This window comes from Fulmarus glacialis, unplaced genomic scaffold (genome assembly GCF_000690835.1).
Source record: "Fulmarus glacialis isolate BGI_N327 unplaced genomic scaffold, ASM69083v1 scaffold23367, whole genome shotgun sequence".
Classification (NCBI taxonomy): Eukaryota; Metazoa; Chordata; class Aves; order Procellariiformes; family Procellariidae; genus Fulmarus; species Fulmarus glacialis.
This window is the reverse complement of record NW_009221572.1, coordinates 339-17,362: the sequence shown is the minus strand read 5'-3', so window position 1 is coordinate 17,362 and position 17,024 is coordinate 339. Positions and strand designations below refer to the sequence as shown.

The following is a 17,024-nucleotide window of genomic DNA, read 5'->3' as shown; positions in this document are numbered from 1 at the left end:
TGTCTGCGCTCGGGGAACGCGCCGGTTCCCTCTTCCAGGAGGGGCTGAGGCACTTCAGTGCCGAAGCGATGGGCAGCGGCGCACGCATCGCTGACCGCAGGAAACCGAACTAGGTAGGGTTTAGGAGCAGGCTTCCACTAAATCTGAAATTCTCAGGAGTCTGACAAAAAAAAGGAAAAAAAAAAAAAAATCATAGCTGCTCGGTTTCAGCAGAGGGAAAGCTGCCAGCCACAGGGAAACGGGACTCCGAGTCCACGTAGGAGCGGTTGCAACCTGGTTTCAATACGAGCTCACTTCAGCGTAACTTCCCTGTTCAGGGCTGGCAAGAAACCCTGTGACCCTGCGGAGACAAAGCTCCATCTGAATTAAAGGCACGAATTTTGGATAGTCTCAATGTAAATGGGATCAAAGCTAAAGCTAGACGCCCTTCCTTAGAGCTCAAATGGCATTCAATGACTTCGTTTACTTCCAAAATGAAGTAAGGTAAAACGAGTTAGGGCCATTTTAAATTTTCAATAAAGTATCCATACAAGACATCTGCATAATCTAGAGTGTCCTGCAGAGGCAAAGTGTAAACAAGCTTTTGCTCTCAGACAGAAACAGCAAGGACGAGCGAGTGGCAGAAAAGGAAAGCAAGAGTTCAGAGAAGACAGACCCCTCTTCTCGAAGGAGGATGAAGCCTAACTGAGGAAATCGGCAGATTTCTCTCCGAGATATCCCATTCCTGGAATATTTTGGAAGCTCTCCTCCAGCTCCCTTCAGAGAGGATGCCCTTTACAACTACCAGGGAACAGGTTCAGCTGGATTCTCTCAGCTTGAGGGCCAGTGCAAAATCTGAAATGAGTATCTTTGATTTGTTGCAGAACTGGTGTCAACTGAAGAGTCACTAATTCACTAAGGACCGAGTCCTGTGGCTTGCCTGCAGGCACGTCTGCCCCTATGCACGCATGTGCACGCTAAGCAAGAGCTGATGAAGTTTCTTGGGGCAGTTGCCACTGCCACCCCCCACTGCTGAACACTCCTTTAGGAAATCCTGCCTCCCCACTGGAAATAATAACTGCAGAAATCCAGAAAAAGGTATTTTCAACATTTAGCAACATTCAACATTTAGCAACAACCACACCGAACGTTAAAATCACCAGGCACTGCTATTAAAAAGCCCCTTCCGGAGCGCTCGGTCTTGGTCTCCGTCTGCTCCTATTTAAGTCATGGGAATTTTCAACATTTTTCTCCTTGGCAAGAGAATCCAGTCGGCAGCACTCCTTCAGCGGGGCTGCGTGCATTCCTGAGGAGCACGCTGCTTTTCCATACTCAGCACACGAGCAAAACCATAGACCGACATACACTGTCACTTCTCCAAGGGCAAGCAACAAGCGGCAGTCACGTGCAAAGCAGTTTGCTTTCTTTAAAGAACAGACTTTGAAAATAAAGAGGTAACCCGAATGCAAGAGAAGCGGCTCTAATTTAGATTACTCATAACAAACATGTGATGATGTGGAATGGTATAAATTCCCGCAGCGCACGCTCGGGGTGGCTGCGTGACTCACAGCTGGCTCAGCCACCAGCTCATGCGAGCCTTCCTCCGCACCGCTCCGAAGTCTACACCGCCTTCCAGGAAAACCATCGCAAACCATTTGAGAAAGTTTTTTAAAAGGCCTAATTAAAAATTCTCTCTCCTTATGCTGAGTACCTTAGCTCTACTGGGAGGAAAAGGGGGGAAAAAGGCAACTAAAAGCTAAAATTGTTTTATCAAAGAACAACTCTTGGGTGCTTTCAGCGCTAGCAACAAACACTGCGAGTTCCAGAGGCCGGCAGGAATCCTTCCCCTCAAGCTACGTAGGTCCTCGGGACTGTCAGATGGACCATCCGAAGCCTGGCAGACCCGAATATCAGACAGACATCCTGAACTGTGATTTGAGAAGACTTTCAATAGTCCATATGGTGTCACTCGGTGAAAACTGCTCCAGGGGATGGAGTCCAGAGATGGATTTAAGAGAGTGAAGGAGGCGACAAAAGGTTGTGGGATAAAACAGGTAAAGGGAAAAATCCGGGGGTGTCAAAGATACCAACGTGGCCCCCAGAAACAGGGAAAGTAGCAGCGCAAAGGTCGGTCAGCGAGAGAAGATGTGAATTTGAAACATCCACAGGTCTGAGCCATCCTGTGAAATGTGGAAAGGATTGATTCTTAGAGGAATGGATGTTAATTATCACATACCTCATCACCGTCTTCAGTTGCCAGACATACCCGTCTTTCCTAACACAGCAAGGTACAAGCCGATTTCCACGTAGACACACAGCACGAACTGTGAATAAACTACACGATTTAGCTAATCACATCGCTTAATGACCGACAAACCCTAGACCAACAGGAAAACGGGCTGTTACACGTGAAGAGTATGTTCCTAGACTAAATGAAGAGCCAGCCTTTTCCTATTCGAGTTCACTCCTAGTTGTAAACTGTCAAATACTTTGCTTTTAAAATGCATTTTTACCTGATTTTGTTCAGTGCGTGGTAACGGCAGTTATTGATATAGCACCTGAGCATCACACAAACAACATCCTTGTTTCAATTCCTTAAAATGGAGTTTCGGGCAACAACTTCCTAGACTAAATGAAGAGCCAGCCTTTTCCTATTCGAGTTCACTCCTAGTTGTAAACTGTCAAATACTTTGCTTTTAAAATGCATTTTTACCTGATTTTGTTCAGTGCGTGGTAACGGCAGTTATTGATATAGCACCTGAGCATCACACAAACAACATCCTTGTTTCAATTCCTTAAAATGGAGTTTCGGGCAACAAAAACGACTCTGTGAGAGCCAACACTGCCAGAGCGCGTTTCCGTACCCGACGGGGGGACTCGTGCAGCCCTTACGGCTCATTTTCAAGTAGCTGCAACATCCGCCACTCTAGCTACGCGTTTGACTAGGGGACTGATCATCCTGTTAACTTTGATTTGACGCTTTCATTTAAGCTAACAAATGCCATCCTAAAGAAAATCCTCCTTTCCGAGTTCTGTTTTGGAGGAAAAGATCACTTTGGCACACTGGTATCCTTGCACTTGCTTATGCATCTTTTTAAGCTGTAACTTTCTTAGGCTGTTCTGATCTGTCTATAATCAGCTTTATAACAAAGATGATTTCAGGAACTGGCAAGACAAATGGAAGAAGACACAGGATTTGAGAGAAAATAAACAAGTCATCCTCTGAGCTTCCGATGACATCCTCTACTTTGTTCTTACACATTACTGCATGGTCGAGATTACCTTGCAAATGCCCCGCACATATTCCCAGCACTCGTAGTCGTTGCTTTATCATCTCTCGTGACTCAGTTTATCTTGTGACAAGACAGACCGATTAAGGAAGTGCTGCTCCTGAATAGCTTTCGGAGTGTAAAAATGATCCATCTTCAACAGTCGTTATTCGTATTACAACACAGAAATTATTTTTTTATAAGTTACACTGCTGAAATAATGGAATCCTCTTGGTTTCCCTTAGGCCAGGCTAGTGCTTTTGATCTAACAGCAGTTACAAAAGCTCCGTTACTTCTGCCTCTCTGAAATGGCACTAATGATCACATCTGACCATGAGAAAAAAAAAAATGTATATGCAAATAAAAGTGAAGACTAACATCTGTTCGGTGGCACAGCTTGCACTTCTACAGCTGGGCCAGCTTCCCTCTCTCAGGCTGTGCAGCTGAGGAGGTATTACCTCCTCTGAATGAAGGCAGCTACGTACAAGCTACTGCCAATGCACTGACCTATGTCAAAAGATACCGGCACAAAGCTTGGCTTGGGACTAGGCACCCACATTTATAGCTGAGAGGCTTGAAAGGTGCAGCCGCCGGCCAAACAAAAGCCAAGCCGCTTTGCTACCAGCAGGCAGCAGTGTACAATTACCATGCAGCAACACGCCTCGGCTCTCCTGTGTAAGACAGGTAGAGCTGCCCAGGGAGACGGACTCCAAGTGGAAAAAACAGCAGTTACTTGTACACCCAGCAAACATCCAGAAGTAAGTACAAATAATGGAGGGAGGAACTGGATCCCGTGCTTTTTGCATGAGGTGCATGGCTGCCAACACTGGCAAAAGCGATGTAGTTGGCTAGACTGCAAAAGATACGCACGCACACACATTTTAAGACTGAACCTCACCAAATCATGGTATTTAATTTCTGCCAGTGACTCGTATGTGTATGCATTCGACTGCCTTTGAAATTCAAAAGCTAGAGCAGATGCTGCAGCAGGGATGTTATGAACCTGAAGACCAGCCCTGATGTGAAAGGGGAAGGACGCTGCCGAGGAGGCAACTTACCTGAGCGACCAGGGCAGGGCTGCTGGCTTCTGAAAGGACAACACACACGGGCTCCGTTTTAACCCCTGTTCCAGTGGAAAGCTCTCTTCTTTAAACGCCATATCTTGGCAACTAAAGCAGACAAAAAAGCAAACAATATTCTATAGGAAACTATCTTCTGTTGATTTGGCAAGTGCAAAGCAGAAGATAACCAACAAATTGGACACTCTTCCAGACTACCTCCCTAAACCAACCCACCTCCAAATCCCTCTATTTTCATAAACTGCTACCTATTCTGGAGCTACAAAATAGTTTCTCCTGTGCACTGCAAGAAAAATATTAATTTCAGAGAGAGAGATTTTTTCCAACTCTCTAAATATACAAATAACCAATCATTTTAACAGAAAACTGTTTCCTTCTCCTAGCAAATAAAAAAGGTAATTTAATGGATTATTTTTGTCACTCAACACAAAATGTAGGTTCTGGCAATTGTTTTTAACAACAAAATATTGAAAAATATCTTCTTTTCAGTATCACCTTACTATTTGACAATTTTAATCATGGAAGTCAATAAGCAGAAACTATCAGCTTTGATTTCTTATTTCCACCGCATAATTAAAACAAATAAAAATCAGTATAACTAATGTAAGCAAACATAACAAAACTAAAGACAAGCAGGGTGGCTGAGTACGCAGACACTGCTTACTCAGGCATATTGCAAAGCACCCACCGTTTAAAACTATTAAACATGAAACCATTAAAAGTAGTCGTATACTGGCTGGATGTTAACATACCACGTTAAGTTCTTGATAGGCTGTTTTAAAAACAATACCAAAACGTGCACACTAGAGTAATAGTGAAACAAAGTCACATCGTCATGCTGCTGTATTCACTCCACACCTCAGAAGCGCTTCATAAAGGCACTGCAAGGCAGCAGCGACTACGGCCTCGCGCAGCTAAGAGGGACTGAGCACGGGCGGCCTGCCCAGTCCCTGCAGAAGCGTCTGTGCTGATTTAAGCTGCGACTGCCCCGCGGCTGTGCGCGCCCGTCTCTGCCAGGGCTGCCTGGGCAAGACGCTAGAGCAAATCTCACGAGTGCCCTTTCTCTGCTACCATGCAGGTTCAGTCAACTGGGTTAAACATCCTCAGAAGGGGTTCCGGCTAAGGCCAGACGAAAAGCTCCTCTCCTGCAGCCACCGCTGCCCGGAGAGGGTTCCCCGAGGTGGCTGGTGGAGGGGGCCCAGGGAGTGCCTCTGTGGGCTCCAGGACCGGGCGGGGAGCCACGGACATCCTAGACCCACACAGCTCTGTCCGCAGTGGCTCATCTGATCATGGCTCAGGTTTTAGCACAGAACTCCGCAAGATTTTTTTCTCATTATAAGATATTGTGCAACTTTTAACATTTTCTTACACAAAACTTGTTCTTACACGAAGTAAAATCAAGAGAGCCACGCAGTTCACAAAAATCAAGTCTTTATCAGAAGTGACCCTACCAAAAGATTCAGGGAAAACAATGCCTTTAACACGTGAATAAATAAAGGCGAGAAAACTAAATTATCAGTAATTAATGCTACAGGGCACATTTCTGGTTTTGTAAGTGCATAAATGCTATGATCTTCAATGTTTTTTACATATTTGCTTCAATGACAGAAAAATCTATGTTACATATTAAATACTCTGTATACTCCACACTCTACAAAATGATGTAGTGCATACATGGCACATTGTTATCCAACAGACTAAAAACTTGAGTAATAAAGTTTACTTTTCTTGCAACTGAGATTAAAACAAAGTCCTGATTCTCATTTGCATGAAGAGTTGCTGGCACTGAGTAAATTCCCTCTAGTGTAAACAGGAATCACAAAAAGAAAGCTGGTCTCATACTAGGTGTTTCTATTAAAGTGCAATCTTCTTAGAAGTCCAGGATTAAAATTAAGGTCAGATATTCTGTTTTCTATAATCAAAGGAGGCAAGAAGGATATCCAAAGGGGAAGAAAACCCAAATAAGTTTTGTATGTCTCAAATCAAATATTTAAATATTTCATTTAATTGTTGAAAGTATCCACTTCAGTTCTTGCACAATAATACGTATCTGTACATGCCTTCATCTGTCTCATTAAGAAAGATTTTGTTTGAAATTATCTAACATGAAAAATACTGCTAAGTCTATTCATAAAACAGTATTCTATATTTTTATTTTTCAAACAGCAAGTGACCACATTTAAAATGCATCATTTGCAAATATAAATTATCAAACTATTAGTTTAATTAAAAATAAAGCAAAAACATAACTTCCCTTAGTATCACAATACATAGAAGGGTATTATAAACCCAAAAAGACTAAGTTAACCATTAAGAAAACAATAATGTCAAAAGTGATGAAACTCATTAAGTCACTTAATGAATAAATCAATCCTAAGAATACAATACCATTCACCATGATTATGTAAAAAAAAAAAAAGCAATCTTTCGTTGTATTATACAGATAAAACAATCCAATCCTTCATGCTACATTTTGTAAACCATGATATAAATTACACTCACAGTCAAATGAACAGGAAGAGTAACTCCCAAAATATTTTAAGTTGCTTTTAGGGCAGAAATAAAGGCAGAAATAGAATCATTTAAAATATATCAAGTTTAACCAAAAAAATTCATTTGGTCAAGCCTGCTATCCAAATAGTTTTGTTTCCTGCAAAACTATTTTTGTCTTTTTTGAATTATGAAATTTAAGTTTCTTTTACATACTAAATGTAAGTGATGTGTTGAACTACATTAAATCCTTTTATACTTGTATCATTTTTGCCATGAGACCTAAATATCTTTCAGTACCTACACACACACTCTCTCTCTCTCTCTCTCTCTCTCTCTCGATATCAGGAAATTCCTCATTTCACAGGAATAAAGAGAGACTCACGAACTGATTTCTGTCAGAAACATACGGAATATACAAATTCATACTTTTCAGGTTCCTACAAAACCATCTCTCACCTATATACATACTTTTACTGATGGAATTCAGGTTACGGTCTTTTGTCTGATAATAAAGGGACGGAATAGATGTTGTAGGATAAAGAAATACTGTATAATCATTGAAATAAACCTATTATCCTAAATTTAGCTATACGGATTAATTTTTTTTTTATTAATTGAAATACAAAGAAGGCATATAGACTTCAGGAAAATAACACTATCATCAGAAAATGCACTGTAACAGTGTTCCACTATATATATCATCAGGTTTTTCATAACAATTTCTTCTGTACACTAGATTTTGTACTAATTTCTCTGTCTTCAAATTCATCATATTTCCAGATCCAATTCAGCACTACATAGTATGCCTTCAAAATAAAAGGAGGTCACTTGCTTTATTGAATACCAAGTTCCCTTCCAGACAGCATTAAAAGAAAGACAAGACTACACAGACAAAGTCCAGTATAATAATTCATTTCTGACAATGAAAATTTCAACCCCTCATACTGTTGTAAAATTCCTCCTACTGAAATGCTTTACTACAATAATAATAATAATAATAAAAAGCATACATTACATATAAAAGATACCAGTGTACTAAAAGTGACAGAAGTGGACTAGCAAATCCTTCAAAGCACATATTATATAAATGACTAGCATTTAAAAACATTTTTTTTCTATAAAATGTAGGTCATATACATTTATAAATTGGGGGTGGGGGGTTCTAAAGCAGTGATGACTGTTCAAATAGTTATGCTGCTCTGTACAGTCTAATACCTACTCAATTCAAACTATAAGTTTGACGTTTAGTTTATCAGAATAAACCCATCTCATCATCTCATAGCTCATAATTTGAAAAATACGCAACTCAAATGAAGAGGTGACTTGTAAGTTCACTGTTTATCTGCATATGAAATAAGAAGAGAACTACTCCTTTCTACTGGAGGCCCAAGTCTCGTCACTTCAATATCAGGACTTAAAGACTCCAAATTTGAGTAGAGGAATTGTCAGGAATCAGCACAGAAGCAGAATAGTATCTCTCATCCGCTAGAGACACAGCTATTCAACTTTTGCAGTCTTCCTCATCTTGCAGAAGTGCAGCCAAGCCATTCATTTCTTACTCAAAGTGTGTACGGATGAAGCCATAGATCTACAGACTGTCCCCTCTGTGACTGACATTGTGCTGTGTAAACAATGTTATATACTCCAGCAGGAGGACATTTGAATTTATTTATAAAAAAATGATTAAGAAGATTCATTAACTCAAACAAGGCTATTAACTCCCAAAGGTATTTTTGGAACTTATCCTTGTGCTACTTGTAAAGTTAGCACTGTCATGTATTATTGCTTACAAACAGTACATCATCATATGCCTTCTAACAGAGCGGTACTGTAATCAGTTCGTACGTATTTACAGGCTTTTTTGTTTGTTTTTTAAACAAGCTATAAAAACATTACATACTTTACAGACAATACAAATACTCAAGTCAAACAAATGGAATGCATAACAATAAGAAACATCATAAAGGAAGACTGACGTAAGTCCTTGATTGTCAAGACACATTTATATTTATATATAAACTCTAGCTGTGCAGAATCAAAGATTCAATCATAGGTACATCCTTATTTGATAAATCATATTTACAGCATGATATTGCATAAAAAAATAAAATAATGTTGTTTACACAATATTACCTTTCCATCCATTGGATTAAGGAAAGCAAGAAACAACTTAGAAATGTTTGCTTGCTTCAGTTTGTGTTTCCTACCAAAAGATGTAATTTTAAAAAGGAAACGTAAGGTTTTATATGCTGAGTAGAGCAAAAGCGACTATAAATTTATTTCCCTGACACAAAGCAAATTAAAATTGAACAAAAGTTTAAATTTTAACTTAAAGACATGTCTTTTCATTAGCAGTAATACTTTCTTAGTACTTGTCCTTTGCAAAGTGAGTTTTAGCTAAATGCATTACATGCCTAACATAAACATGCATTACCGTAAGTTGAATGAACTTTCAAAGTTACAAGGCTTCATTTTAGTAAAACATTTAACACTAGGAAACTGTAACATTATTCATTTGCTTCAGTACCAACCATGTAATTTGAAAGTTCACATGTGTACTGGTACCGACTGCATAAGCATATTTCTGCCTGTTAAAATTTCCAAACGGATTCCCAGGAGTATTGGGATTTTCCCTGCAATTTGTAATGGTATTAAAACAAGCAAACAAAGAATTAAAAAAAAAAAATCAAAGCTCTCAAAGCCAAAAAAATTTAGTTTAGCAAATATACATACATAAAGTAATCCAATGCTGCAAAATTCAGAGTGGATTCATCCAATATTCTGGTTCATTTCAAATAGTTACTACATATGATACAAATACTATAAAAATATTCTGAACAAGCATGGAATATAATGTATCTGTCCAGGTGGAAAGTTTTCATAGGAGAACATGAATATTTTAGAATAAACTCCAAAAGTTACAGTAGAACCCCAATAATTCGCAGCAATGCCTTAGAAACCCTTTATAAATGACAATTTTGAAAATAGTGAAGAAGCAGGCAATAAAAGCAAGGATGTCACATCACAAAATGTACTTTGTTCATTTATTTTGACAACTGTAATTTAATTTTCAATACTTCTTCTACCTCCCAGTATACTAATATAGATTCTGTAGTATACTTGGGTGAAGTAGTACAGTATTACTAATATGAGACCCTGCTACAGTACTTTTTAGACCATTGCAGAGAGGTGGGGAAGAGACCATCGGGGATGTATAAACCTATCGGATGCTCTGATTAGCGGTCAGCGAATTAGCAAGATTTTACTGTACTTCTCAACTAACAACGAAAAGCTCCCGTCATCCAAAAAACTGACAAGTACAATATAAAAATAATGCAAGTGTTACTTCACATGAATACTTTCTTGTCCTATTTTCTTCTTGAAAACACAATTTTCCTAAAGACAACACTAGGAGACACAAGATCATAAACATAATTCTTTTATCATCCAATTTAAATTGTTTATGCTGTTATTCATAAACCAACATACAGTGATACACATGGTTAATCCTTCTCTCCAAACTTTGTATTTTATGATTAATTCATTCTCAAATCAAATGAAGAAAATGTAAATGCCTATTAGTATACCATTACAAGCTGATTCCTTCATTGTCTGTTATATTAATGGTAAAACATATCAAAGGATTCATGCTAAAAGGGACACTGTCAAGTAATTTAGGACCCAAATATGGCCTATTAATATGTGTGTGTATATTATATATATACACACACACAAACATGTATTGTATATACATATATAGTTTGGTAATAAATGTCATCGACTTCCTCTTTTTTAAAATCATCATTGCTCTATCACTAGGAAATATCCCCCAAAAATTCCACCTTACCCACACACACACATTCAGTGCTTGCATGACCTTTAAGTAAAAACGTCTGTTGTTAGCTCTGTGGAATATAAATGCTCAGCCCAGCCCTATGCTGACTGACTGAACAATATCAGTACAAGAACAGAACAGAAAACCAAAATCGCTTTTTTCTAGACATACACGGAAAACTAACAAAAATGGACACTGACCAGATCAAAATGAAGAGCGTGCATCTGTAGCAGATTAAAAGCAGCAAAACATGAGCAGTGGAAAATGTTATTAAATAATGTAATTATTAAACAAGCAAGAGCTTTTTACATAGTTAAACCTCCCAGAACTACATACACACTTATTCCAGAATAAAAGGGCACGTACTCAGGAAATCATAGCAGTATATTTGGTTAACTCCTCCAGTACAGAAAGCTTCAAGCATCAGCGTTATCAACTACTCACACCACCGCTGTCACTGTACATGTGGAAGAACCCTACGAGATAGTCCCCGTGGGCTAGACGGGGACTTCACAACCTGTCCTAAGGCACAGAGTATAGCTGTCATGGCTCAGCAGCAGGCTAAGGAATGAGCTGCGACATAAGGAATAACGGTTCCTCATCTGACTCCCACTTGGCTCCGGGGAAGAGGAAGTTCCTTCACTCTGTACAATAGCTTGCTCACTCATGTACCCAAGCAGCAATTCCTAAGCGTCAAGATGGCATGGAGCGAGCGCTACTCCCTTCTACTCCTCCATCACTTTCTCACAGCAGAGGATCAATGCAATAATTTCTTAAAATACAGCTGAGTCAATCTCCTTTGGGAGAAGCAGGCTTTATTCCTCTTACCTCCCTATGGGGCCAGAGAAGTGCAGTAATAATCTAGCCCTTTTATTTTATTTTGGCTTTTGCTGCTTGTTGTATTTAACAAATAGTACTATTAATGGCCACCTACTTGCAGCAACAGGACATTAGAACAAAGATGCCAACACAGTATTATTCAGGCAGCACAAGCTAGGATGTCATGGAAATGAAACAAGCGTTACAAGAAGTGGCTTCCTGGGATATAGGGGCCATAAGTCTTATGACTGTGCAAACTAGTATGGAAAGTCAAAAAACCAAACTGACCATAAAGGAAGAAAAACAGAGAGACATGAGTAAGTTTAAAAACATTCTTTCAAATAAATTTGTTTACATGTATCATTAATAATCCATAAGGAATTTACTATTCTCCCTTGATGCTCATTCTTCACTCAGACAAAATTACTGGTAAGTCATAGCACACTGAAACACCTTCCTATGTTATACTCAGGGTCAATAAATCAAAACAGAACCTGTTTCCTTATGCAAAAGTACTAAGGAAGAAGTTTACATAAACTGTATTTCTTGTCAATATAAGAAGCAAGCTATGGATAACAAATGCACTTTCTCCCTCAACTGTACCAAGTGAAGTTAGTGCTGTAATAGTGATACCATAAGGGAAAAGAGACAGAGTGGGATCAGTTTCCTAGTAATGAAAATTAAGAAAAATATTGCTACTGCTTTGGGAAGAGGTCGGAACCGTTTTATGTCCTGCTCAAGTCCTGTCTTAAAAGACAGGATATATTTTAGCCCCTTGAGATGCAGTCTCTTCTCCTAGTTGATGGCTTCACCTGAGAGATACCAGCTAGCAATACTGCTGTAAAAGGATGTATGTAATCCTATTAAAACAAAACAAAACATATACATAGATACCTATATATATACACGTGGGTGTGTGTATGTGTGTGTGTTTTTCCCTGGTTAATCAGCCTACATTAGGCTTAAACTGCCTTAAACTACCAGACAGTGTCCCTTTAGGGAAGGTGCAATAGAATGAACATACAGTTCAAAAATCTGTAACTTGTTAACTTAAACTACACAATAGTTATGCTACTCAAATCTTACCACCTTAAAAATGCACACGGAACTAGTTATCGTACCATACTGCATACTTCAAGACAAAGTACTATTCAAAAAAACATATTCATGGTACAGGGATAAACTTTGTAGTTTATTTATACTGTGAAATGCAATGAAAACTTCTGATCACTCGCCTATGCTGGAAAAAGAAATCCTGTTCACTAGCATTATTCAGCAGTTTTGGTTGGTAAAATTGTAATGACTTTCACTAAGCAAACACTAAAAAGATAGGGAATTTGAATGCCCACTTCTTCAGCTTTCGCAGATATTTCAATAAATTTAATGATCTGAATTGTCAAAATTCTAGACAGAGAATTAAAACAGTTTTTACAGAAGCTAAGAATACCCAATCTCAATGTATATTGAAAAGAATAATTGGAGCTGTATGAGATGAAAATGATGAAACCGTATCAAACCTAAAAATGGTTTTATTTTTTGAGAAATCAAAAACTAAGTGCTCTATGTTAATCATTATGAGTATGTAGGGTAAGGTACAATTAAGCTTTTAAATCTTGGAATACACAGCATTATGCAATTGGGAATGTCATCTACAGAGTATTTTAACTAAAACTTCAAAATCTTGATACCTGCGTATGAAAAAGTCATTAAAAAGTTACATCTAGATTCAGCTGTACAAAGAAATACACATTACTTCAGGAATGAAGTAAAGGCTTTAGCAGTTAGGCATTTTGCTTAAAAAAGTGTTTAAAGTATTTTAAATTAATTAGACTCTTAAATAGTAGAGTTAGTCTATCAGAATTCATTTTTTCCTCCAAACGCAACTCAAGGTAATGCAAAGCAGAAATAAAGGGCACGTGGTCTAAAATTATTTTTGAGAGAGATGGAAGAAAGATTATTTTTCTAGAAAATGCCATTTTTTAAAACCATATTTACTTGACTTTGAAACTTACTGTTTATTCTGTGTGTTTAGTACATCTTGATTCCCTGCTGAAGAGCAATGACTATGCTGACAAGCTTAGAAATGACAGTATGAATAGTATCAGACAATAAACTGTCCTCCAAAAGCATACAAGGAAACCAGTAAGGAAACAATCATGGGGGAAGTCTTACCTGGGGATTTTGTTTATTTTAAATTTCATAGAAGGTAAAATATTTTCTGGATTCAAACAAGTGAATAATAAACTGCCTTTCATAGGGGCACCAACATCAGGCAGTTCAATGACTGGTGACTAACCCAAAAAAAAAAAGAAAAAAAAAAAAAAAAAAGAAAGAAGCAGTTATTGGTCTTGCTAATATCAGCTTACTTTTGTTTTAACATAGCGCTCTTAAAAGCTGTACAGAACTCCATCTTATACAGAGCAACCCCCTTTTGACAAATGTGTTCTAAAGTGCCAGTATTATTTACAAAGATTTCTTAGCCAAAAGTCTGGCCCGTTGTGGCATCAGGTGAAGAAGTCATCCCAGCTCTGCTATCGTTTACATTCACCAAGGGAAATTCTGGGAAATCAGCACTTGTCCCTGGTCCCCGAAGGTTCACCTGTCCATTGGCAGTGCTAAACTGAGATGATATTCCAGCCCTTGCCCCATGGTACTGAGCTCTAAAGGGCTGCTCAAAGGAGCTAATTTGATATGCTTGATGAACAGGCTGTGCCTCTGCTTTCTTCTGAGAAGTTACTTGATCCAAGAAGTCCTGTGTAGAGGAGGAAGAAGAATGATTTGCCTCATCACCTGAAAAGGGAAAAGGGTGCTGCGAATCACCAACCATTAGTCCAAAATGAGACTTGTCTGGAGTTGTTCTTAATGGAGAGTTCATTCCCGATCGAAAGCTATTGACGGGTATAGACGTGTAGACCTTCTCCATGGAAGGAAATGCTGGCTGGGTTGTAAGAGTCTGGTTATCAGTCACAAAATTAAGGCTTGAGTTGTTCAAATAGGCATCATTTTGGCTAGTTCTGTCCAAAGCTTGTTGTAAAAACTTTGAATACTCTTGTAACATACTAGCTTTATCTGATGAAGAAGCTTGAGAGCTTGTTCCAACTGTCTCAGATTGGGTGACCTCAGATACTTCAGAAGAATTGATTGATATACTGGAGGTCACCTCAGTGTCAGCCACACTGAAAGATATCTCATGTTGTCCATTAGCCTTGTGTGAATAATGATCTAACAGAGTTTGCAGTACCTCATCTGGAATGACATTTTTGTCATGGTTACCTTTAATTTCAACATTCAGTGCCTGTGTGTCTAATATTGAGGCTGTAGCAGTTTCATCAATGACGCTGGCCACAGCTGCCTGTGTTACTGAAGGTTGAGATGCTATGGTACTGACATTCAAGGCGTATTCTCTACTGTTATTACTAGCTGCTTGTAGATACCTCTTTTTCTTTAAAAACTGCATTGCATCATCATAATTAGTGCTGCTGTGTACAGGTTTACTGGGCCCTTCCTGTAATGTGTCAACTTGATCAATGTCAGCATTACCTTCAGAGTCCAGTAAACTTTGCTTATCCACAAGATCAAAGGCATACTTTGAAACCTTGTTGTCTTCATACGTGGATAAAGGTGAAATGGTTTGACTTTGCTCAAGTGGCTGTTTCAGACTCCTCTTGCTGTTAACTTTTTTGAGAACAAGCTTAGGTGGGTGTATTTCTCCAGAATTTGCTTCTTCTAAGTGTGTCCCACTGACCGAAGAATGTGGCATCTCAACAGCATATTCCGCTACCATATATTCATCTTTTACTTTAGTACTAGAAGAGTACAAAGGCAAATAGTCATTTTTGTCCTTCTTCTGTTCTGATTTATCCATACTTTCCTTATCCCCAGATTTTGTTTTCTCTGTTTTCTGCCTTTTCTTCTTTGGCAAGGAGCTGTCTTTCATAGGCGTAGAGAAACCAGAATCTTCCTCCGATGGCAAAAAGCCAACTTTGGTGGCACTTCTGTTCGGTTTCTTGTCGCGGTTCTCATGGCACATACGTTTATGTTTCAGCACCCGATCAGTCCTGGAGAAATACTGCAAAAGATTTTTTTTATTATTATTATTACAGAAAAATAAATACATTAGCAGAAAGAAAAGAAACCTTTCATTCTAACAAATTTACTTGACAACTTATCCACTTTACCGACTTCTAATGAAGTATATAATCAATATATATACAACAGTATATAATCAATAAAATCAAGCACAGGCAGTTGTGACTCTGCTCCACTTGTGTACCAAGACCGCCTACCTTAACAGAAAAAACACTCTTTATACATTTATTTGTATTCACATGACTACAACACCTGGAGAAAATCCTATCTGTACTACTTGGAAATTGGCTGGTGTTTTGTTTTTTAATTGCGAAAGATTTGACTAGGTCATCTTACCTGCAAACAATATTCACACTGATAAGGCTTCTCTCCACTGTGAGTTCTTTTGTGCCTTTCCATGTGATACTTCTGAATAAACCTCATGCCACATTCATCACAACGAAATGGCTTCTCACCTGAAAAAAAACACGTAGCAATATTAATCTAAAAAAATAAACCAATGTTCTTCCATATAATTACCGGGTCAAATACTACATTCTCTAGTAATAAAGAACAGGACTTAGTCTGTTGCTATTGAAAAATAGCATGGGGCTTGCTCACATCACTGTTTTCCCAGGACTCAGTAGCTGATGCTTCAAAATTATGGTAAGGTTTTACACTAAAAACCTTTAAAACTAGATTTTCTCCCTCTCTTTCTAACATAGGTGCAGATATCTGTCTTAAACCTAACAAAGGAAGAACTACAAAGATAACCTTCCTAAACTGCTGCTACATCTTTTTTTTTTTTTTTAGGGCAGAAGATTGTATAAAAATACCTCAATTTTCTCAATAACTCATTTAGCTCAAACCCATCCCTTCTAAAAGAGAATTATGCATTTCCAAGCTTTTAATTTAAAATTTTTGGAGGGTACTCTGTATTTTCCACATTTTTTTCCCCTTCTCTGTATTTAGAATTGAAATAACTGCTCTGAAAAAAATCCTAAAATTTTGATTGAAACCCAAATTCATTTATTTTGTTTTCGTTTTTCAAAAAATAATTAATTAATTTTAAAAATATTTTATTTAAAAAATTAAGCTGAAAACAAGAAACCTCTGTAGCTGAACTGACGCTGGCAAACTCACGTTTTTCTGTTTGGCTGTTTTGTTTGTTTGTTTTGTTTTTTACTTTCATGAAATATTTGTTCAGACAATATTCATTGCCCTGAATTCATCTTCAGTTCTCCCCTTATTTTTCCTCTGTTTGGCTGTTTTGTTTGTTTGTTTTGTTTTTTACTTTCATGAAATATTTGTTCAGACAATATTCATTGCCCTGAATTCATCTTCAGTTCTCCCCTTATTTTTCCTCACAAAGAAGCCCTGATCCTTTCAGTTCAGAACATGTAGTAACTCTCTCTCTGTATTTCTTTTAACTTTTGCCTTACATCTTCCCTCTGATATTTTTATTTTCTGGGTTTCTCTGAC

The 17,024-nt window shown here is 38.1% G+C and overlaps 1 protein-coding gene across 1 annotated transcript; it reads right to left on the bottom strand.

Moving 5' to 3' along the window:
• Positions 1 to 13,028: 13,028 nt before the first annotated feature.
• ZNF148 (zinc finger protein 148) lies at positions 13,029 to 16,018 on the bottom strand (the record flags this gene model as incomplete). The annotated part of the gene is made up of 2 exons (XM_009581171.1): positions 13,029 to 15,543; positions 15,900 to 16,018. Coding segments are annotated over 2 exons (1,712 nt in total), but the record flags the coding sequence as incomplete, so codon positions are not given.
• Between the last annotated feature and the right edge of the window lie 1,006 nt (positions 16,019 to 17,024).